Below are 8,615 nucleotides of genomic sequence, written 5' to 3'. Positions count from 1 at the left end.
TTTTTTATTTTTTTTTCTATTTTTAATTTCGTTTTCAGACCCTTTTTTTTACCTATATATATATATAGAACATATTAACATAAAAAAAGAAAAAATTCAAAAAAAAATTACCTTTTGAACTTCCACCATCACATGGTGGCATGGCCACGCCGGCGACGGCGACGCACGGTGGTCCGGTGACCGGACCGGTGCCCCCCACGCCGGAATCCCTCCCCTCTCCCTCCTCTCTCTTCTTCTCTCCTTTTCTCTTTCTTTTTTTTTCTCTCTTCCCTTCACAAATGATTTTTTTTCTGAAATTGGGCCTATTTATAGCCCTCCAAAACGACGTCGTTTTGGGGGCTATACTTAAGCCCCAAAACGACGTCGTTTTGGCCTAACCCAATCCGACCCGACCCGTCTTACCCTAGGATCCGCGTGTTTTTTGTTTGATGGTCTAATTGCGCGATTGGCCCTTCCGCCTTTTCATGTTTTCGCCATTGAGTTTTTAATATTTCCTAATTAGGCCCCGAAGTTTGTCGCGCTTTGTGATCTAGTCCTCTACCATGCGTGGCGTTTTAGGAGGAGGGAATATTGCGCTTTTGGTCCCCAAAGTTGCCCGCGTGTTCATTTTGGCTCTTTGCCCTTTATTTCTTTTAAAATTTACCCCAAAATTCTGTTCTTAGTTCGATTTAGTCCTTTTTTCGTTTATTTTCATTTCTTTTTTTTACATATTATTAATATTATTACTATTATTTTATTTCTATTATTATCTTTATTATTATTGTTAGTATTATTTTCATTACTATTATTTTTATTAACATATTAATTATTTTCTAACGTATTATAATTACTAATTATTATTATTTCAGTTTTATTATTATTATTAATATTAGTGTATGTATATTGTATATGTATGTATATATGTTTATATATAGTACTATTTTAATTACTTTATTTTAATATTACTATTATATTACTATTATATTATATTTTCTTTTATATATTTCATTATTATTTCTAATATTATTATTATTATTAGTCGTTATTTATTTCTAATATGTATATATTATGTAAATGTTTAAATATTATATTATATATTCTTCATATATGTTATATATATATGTTTTCAATATTATATTTTTATATATTATTATATATTTTAATATTATTAGTTATATATTTTTTATACTATTATATGTATATTTATAATATTATATTGTATATTTCTAATACTATTATTTATATATGTATATATATGTGTGTGTATATATTTGTGTAGTGTACAAAGTAGTTTTTATTATTATTATCATTTCTAAGGTATGTATATATTGTACATGTTTTATGTATGTTATGTATATATTTTTAATATTACTAATTATGTATATTTCTTATACATTTCCATGTACATGTTTTATACCATCTTATGTATATATTTTTAAATACTATATTGTGTATATATATATATTCTTAATACCATATTGTGTATATATCATTATTACATTTATTTTGTTCCTACTATATTTGTTATTAATATCAAGACATATATTTTATTATACTTGTATGCATATTTTATATATAGTATTATTTTCGTATATCATTATAATTATTATACCCATTATTTTCACTATTATCACTTATTATTTTATATTACTATGTATATATTTTCATATACGTCATGTGCACACATTTTCATATGTATATATGTATATATTATGTATATATTTTAACATTATTAGTTATATTCTTACTATCAAACATTATATATAGTTTACATACATACTCTTAATATCATGTATCTACATTCATTATTTCCATTTCATATTTAATTCTAGTATCATATATATCTTTATTATTTATAATATTATTGTCACATTTATAATCGCTTCAATGTACCCCTAGATTTGTCTTTTATTTATTTTTTATTTATTAATTTGCTTTGCATTACTTCGAAAACCACATTCTTGTTTTCTAATTAATTTCAATAATCAAGGCAACGTACCGATTTAACATTAAGCCATCGATTTCATCGCTATGTTGGGTGAAAATTAATCGACTCGTGTTAAAACGGTATGTCCTTCTCAAAAATCAAAAGAATTAAAATTTCTCGTCTTTTCAATCGGATCACGATTAAATCTTACTTTGAACTTGCAATTTTGAAAATTAAGACAACGCTTGTTTAATAAGATACCAATTTTGGGCGTCGCAAGGGTGCTAACACCTTCCTCGCACGTAACTGACTCCCGAACTCAACTTTACTCTGGCTTTTGACGTAAACCTAAATTCGGCCTTCATTTTTGTGCAATAATAAGTTTTCTTTTCTAAAAAATGAGGATTTATTAGGTGTCCGGTCACACCTCGGAAAAAGATCGGTGGCGACTCCTTTTTTTTAAAATCGAAAATTGGTTTTCAAATGTTTAATAAATCGCCACAATTAGCGACCGAAAGCGAAAATTTTTACGTCGCTACAATACATGCAGAAACTTTTAGTTGAGCTTTGGATCGGAAGCTAAGATCTCCGGCTGGAACTCAGGAGAACCTTGGAATCTACAATAGGATTGGATATGGGATCAGTTCGTAACTCGACTCCCAAAGAATAGCATTGAACATTGCTATATCTAACCTTGCAACACACTGTTCCATTACCTGAAGAAGATACATCAATTAGCTCATCCAAATATAGTGTATATATATAACCACATGCCATACTTACAATAACTGGCAAGCAACTACACATATGGGTCCGGCTCTAACAGGGCAAATTAGTTGAAAAGCATCTTCGAGAGCCATTTTCTGCAGGTTGATCAAGAAGCTTCCTGGTTGTTTGTCACCTGAGGCTGGATCCAACAACTTTCCTATTGTTTTATCGGCACATGAACCCTCAACCGGAGGTTGCATATACAGAGAAAGAGCCTGGAACAAGGGAAAAACACCAAATTGATTACCGTTTTTGTAATTTAGTGACAAGAAAACCAAAATTTATCAATTAGACCATCACCAGAAGGTTAACCTATAAATTTACAAATAGAAAATTACTCGTGTCAACAGCTAATGGCAACGTTATCTGTTGTAGTTTACATACCTTGAAACTTCATTACAGCAGGACTTCGTAATCAAAATGAGCCCTGTGACAGTATTCTTAGCAATCATGGCTTGCCTGTCTTGAGTCCAATGCTTGCAAGCTTGTATATAGAGTCTAGAAAGGCGTCAAGCATGTGTATGCACTTTATTCGCTGAACTATCCTGCTCCAGAATTACAGAATAAAGAGAAATCTCCAAGGCAGCCACTTCCCTCATCTTGGCTTCGAGTTTCTCGATTCTGGCCTCCATTTCTTCTATCTTTTCACCTAAATCTACCTCATCTTAACCTTGAAGTTCATCTTCATTATCGACAAGCTTATCATCACTTCCGGAGCTTTGGTTTCCATTTGATGTCTCATCCAAAACATCAACTTTCAAGGAACTAATGGTAGCATCATTAAAAGGCCCTCCTTAGAGTGTGCAGATTTCTTTATGAGTACCATTCATTGCTAAACTGTGAGAAACTCCGGGACCAGTCTCTTCTTTTGCATCCTCGGCTGCAAAATAGCATACAGTTTAAGCATATGAATTCAACATAGCCTCACCAATAGAACCCTGAAATGTAAAAGTTGCAGTGAATTAACTAACCGCTTTACTAAATCAAATAAGCTGAAGCAGATCAGTTGAAGTTCTCTACTATTTTTCGCCATTTTAGCCTGCAAAATTTTAATACAATAAGACTGATTTCTATTATCATGTCGATCAGGAGGATAATCAGATATATCCAACAAAATAAAGCTATAAATGTGAAAAATGTTTCACACCTGTGCTGACTAAATTTAGATCTAATTTAGGTATGTGGGCAATCTTGGACCACTCTCGTCCTTCTTCTAGCGACGAGCAATACGAAATAAATAGACGCTCAAGCGAGAGAAGCATATCCTTATCTGGAAGAGATGTGAGCTTAGGACAATTATTGATGGACAATTGTTGAAGAGAGGTGAGGTGCTGAAAGCCCTTGGAGCACATGTATTCCAAGTTCTCGAAACTTCGAATGGAGATAGATGTGAGAGAAGAAGGCAGCATTCTTCCTATCCCTTCTTCTGGAAATGACACCACATGTGAGCATCCTTCACCGCTGATATTCAGTTGTTGAAGAGAGCTGAGTCTGTTAAATCCCCATTCAACAAGTGATGTATAAATTTTGGGTGCGTTTGAGATTTCAAGTGATGTGAGGTTGGTAGGGAAACCCTCTTCTGGAAAGGATATGTCATCCGAACAATAAACCACCTTCAATTTTCCAAGGGAGGTGAAGTTGTTGATGCACTTGGGAAGGGCTCTAAAATTTTCACAATACTGGATTGAGAGAACTTTGAGATTTGTGGTGGGCAACCCACTTTCTTCAAATGAAACAAAACTTGGACACCCATTAATCCTAATCTCCTGAAGATGGCTAAGCTTGTCTAGTCCTCTGGGTAAAGATTTAATATTGCCATCACCCCCAATTCTAATACTTTCAAGATCAGTTGTTTCATGGAAGTCTTGGACTATGCATTCCAACACTGGACACCCCCAAATATCTAGTTGTTTAAGCAGTACGGGTAACTTGGCGTTTAAAAATAAGCTACTTAGCTTTGAACAAATATGAATCTTGAGATGTTGAAGCTGATTGCATATATCGGCCCTTGATGACAAACATATTAGAGATGGACAATCCACTATTTCCAAGTTCTCAAGAAGACATCTGCTACTACTCGTACTCTTATTATTTTCTTTTTCATCAAACAAATATTGCAAATTCTCGCAACTCCAAATCTCCAACTCTTTTAAAGCAGGGGGAAAGTTACTCTCTGCAAAACAAACCAAGCCTGGACACTTTTCAAGTTTTATTCTTGTAATGAATGGGAAAGCATGTAAGACTTTTGGTAGTCTATTAAGCCTTTCACAATAACTTATGAACAGAAATTCAACACCTGAAATCTTGTCAGGTTGCAATATCCCCTCCTCTGTTTCCAAAGAGACCAATTGGGGACAATTCCAAATTGTGAAAAAACGATGCCCAACTAAACTTAACCCATTTTGCGATAAAGATTCCAACTCTTTCCAACCAGAGATGTTAAAATATTCTGAGTTTGCAAATCTCAACAATGCCTTCTCTGCTGAAATACCAAACTTTGAAATGTTTGTAAGAGACACACTTTTCAAAGAGATAACCTCCTCTGCAGAAGACGTGCCTTCATCCACCAATTCTTCGCACCCAAAAATTTTTAATTCACATAATGACGAAAAACTTGAAATTGAAACTACGAGTCTCTTACATTCAATGATTTCAAGTTTGTGCAAGGATCGAAGAAGGGTTGGCAACCTTCCCAACAATTGAGGACAGTTTCTAATTGAAAGCTCACGAAGACTAGGGAATTTCGAAGCTTGCTCATCGCCTTCATATGGGTCCCACACCTCCCAGTTTGGCATGCTCTCAAAACATAGAGTCTCTAATGATGTAAATGCACTCGATTGATTTGGTCCAAACAACTCAGCGCCAATCTTATGTACCTCATCCAAACCACCAATTAAAAGGTCTTTTAACAATGACAACCTTGCAATTGATGGTAGGGATTTACAATTTTTACAGTCGCTAAGCTTCAATGACAGCATATTCTTGAAGGAAGAGTCTGCAATCCAAGTAGGGAATTTTGCACCACCATAATTCTCAATGACGAGTTGCTCAAGCCTTTTCGAAGGACGAAGAGAGTCTAACACCCATTCTTGATCTTCTTTTTTCCTTGTATCTTCTATAAAGTCCCAACTCCATTCCAATACCAATCGATGAATCCCCTGCTTCTCATTTAACTTGGCTTCCCCTGCATCTTGACCATTAACATTCTCCAACCCAGAAAGACGAAAATCACCTTTGAGGTTTGACAAATATTTCAATTCGCTGATATGATGTCCATCACCTTCCCCTGTGATAAAATCAGATAGCTTTTCAAGATTAGTTAGCTTATCGATTCCAAAAGGCATCCTTTCTATTGAGCGAGCACCTCTAATATCAAGATACTGCAAATTAACAAGCTTTTCCATCTTCGAGGGTAAGTTTTGAAGATCAAAACAATCTTTTAATAGTAAAGTTTCCAAATGGTAAAGAGTACACAAAGAATCGGGTAGGTTATTGATTTGGGTGTGAGAAAAATTTAAGTAACGAAGATGCTTTAAATTTTCAAAAACATCAGGCAACTCAGTGATCCTATACCCACTCAAAGAAAGCACCCTTAAGTAGCCAAGTCTTGGCAACAAATCAACCAAGACAACCTTGGTTAAATAGAACTCCAGACAATAATTTGTAAAAATGAAGGGTAGAAAAGTACGTAAAGAATTCGTTTCATCAAATGCTTTAAACTTCTTCACTGTGTCAAACATGGTAACAATATAGGAAGAATGCCGAGTGCGTTTTGAGAACTGATGCATATCGCCCTCCAGTTTGGAGCATGTATTTCCTGCAACTGTTCGAGCTAAATCATTGATAAGGTCATGCATTACGAATCGGGACTTATCATTACTGGATATCTGAAAAAATGACCTCGACACTAGATCTTGAAAATATTGATTTCCAAGATCTTTAATTTGAGGCATGACTTTTTGTTGCAAGAGACCTTCTGCTCTCCATAACAAGATAATTTCTTCTTCCTCAAATTCATAATCTTTAGGAAGTATGGAGCAATACGCAAAACATCGTTTCAAGTATGACGGAAGATGATAGTAGCTTAATCGCAAAGCTGGAATTATGTCACACTGCTCTGATGATTTCCATATCTCACTCTCATATATTCTTTCCCATCCTGCAAAGTCTTTAACTGTGCGTAGCAAGCTTCCGATGGCTTTTGCAGCCAAAGGTAAGCCATTGCATCTTCTAACAATTTTCTCTCCAATTTCTTTAAACTGGAGATGTCCATCGAAATTTCTTGCTTTTAATGCATGCTGTGTAAATATGGATAAACAATCATCATTGGATAGTTTATCCAAATGAAAAGCTTTGAGTGGATCCACAATAGATGAAACAATTTGAAGACGAGTGGTTACAATGATACTGGTCCCTGCTCCGAATGGAGACCGTAAGATGGGCCAAGCACTATTATTCTCGTTCCAAATGTCATCTAAAACAAGCAAAAATCTTTTCCCAGACAACTTCTCCTTCAACTTAACTTGAAGTAAATTCAAGTCATTCTCTTCACCAGGGTTAGAACCGATGGGTTTTAAAATTGTCCTGGTTATATTAACTGCATCAAAATTATCAGAAACGCATACCCAGGCCTTGTGGTCAAAAGACTAGTTGATGGTGGCATCATTGTAAACAAGCTGAGCAAGAGTTGTTTTACCCATCCCTCCCATGCCGACGATGGAAAGGACTGAAAATCCATTGGAGTTATCACCTTTGAGCAACTCAATCATTTCTGTCTTCTCCTCGTGTCTACCGACATACTCCACAGCTCCATCCACCACGGACGTTGGTTGCAGCCTGGGTTGCTTTCCCTTGGAGGTTGGAGCTTGAGACAAGATCTTACTCAACCCCAAACTACTTCTTCGAGTGGTCAAATTATTCAGTCTATCAGTGATCTCTTTCACCTTTGGAATCATGGAATTCTTAAACAGAAAAGAAGTGGGACTGAAATTACTACCGGTACAGCAGGTAGGAATGAGTTTCCGTACCTTGCTAGTGCTGGCTTGAGATTGAGTTTTTTGGAGCTTGAGACGTAACTCTTCTTAAGCGAACTCGTCCAAGATGTCATCCACATCGTAAGTCAAGTCCTGGAGGTCGTCCAACCATTTCTTCACACCCTCGTTCTTGATCTGCTTCTCCTCTGCATCGTCCAACACTGCTTGGATATTGGGCAATTTGGACTGCCACTGCTTGAGCTGCTGGCGGAGTTGCTTATGATCAGCAACAAAGTTGAGTGCAGAGTTGACCAACTTGCCCCCCAACAGCTCCACAAACAAAGACAGAGCAGCATCTCCAATGACAGACATGATGAAATAATGATAAAGAAGGTGAAGAGAGGATTGAAGAAGCCAAAAAAGGAAATCCAGGGAAGAAAGAAGAAAGAAATGGAGATGGATTCTGTATAATTAGTGAAAGTTGAAGAAGTCAGCTCAATAATTTTTTTGAGCATCTAATAATTCAGACAACGAGGGAATGAGGTGGAAGTCAACGAATTCTGATAAAAAAAACAGAAAATGGCGGAGCCATCCACCGACAGTGTTTATGAATCTGTATAATTAGTGAATTTTAAAGAAGCTGGCACATTATTTTTTTATCATCTAATAATTCAGACTACGAGGCCATTAGCTGGAAGTCAACCAATTCTGATAAATAAAATATTAACGTTGAGCTCCATGGCAATGGCCTTGTTTGTGGGATTTTAAACAATTCTTTTAATAACAAAATTTCATCTTATCTTTATCATTCAGCTTTGTGTTTTCAACTCAAATGAAAGAATCTATAGATTTCATAATTTTGGAGGATATGAATACCAAGAAATGGAGATGGGGAATCTGTATATTTAGTGACAGTTGAAAGAAGTTTTCATATTATTTCTTTTAATAAATTAACAGCAATGCGATTA

The 8,615-nt window shown here is 35.3% G+C and overlaps 1 protein-coding gene across 1 annotated transcript; it reads right to left on the bottom strand.

The window, feature by feature from the left end:
- Window positions 1-2,311: 2,311 nt before the first annotated feature.
- On the bottom strand, window positions 2,312-8,397 carry LOC108465699 (putative disease resistance RPP13-like protein 1). The gene is given in 6 exon segments (XM_053021620.1): window positions 2,312-2,622; window positions 2,690-2,889; window positions 3,059-3,554; window positions 3,646-3,713; window positions 3,822-7,573; window positions 7,702-8,397. Coding segments are annotated over 3 exon segments (3,843 nt in total). The 5' UTR covers window positions 7,788-8,397; the 3' UTR covers window positions 2,312-2,622; window positions 2,690-2,889; window positions 3,059-3,554; window positions 3,646-3,708.
- Window positions 8,398-8,615: the final 218 nt, after the last annotated feature.

Source organism: Gossypium arboreum, chromosome 11 (assembly GCF_025698485.1).
Source record: "Gossypium arboreum isolate Shixiya-1 chromosome 11, ASM2569848v2, whole genome shotgun sequence".
Classification (NCBI taxonomy): domain Eukaryota; kingdom Viridiplantae; phylum Streptophyta; class Magnoliopsida; order Malvales; family Malvaceae; genus Gossypium; species Gossypium arboreum.
The sequence above is the reverse complement of the archived record's forward strand: the minus strand, read 5'-3'. Positions and strand labels throughout refer to the sequence as shown.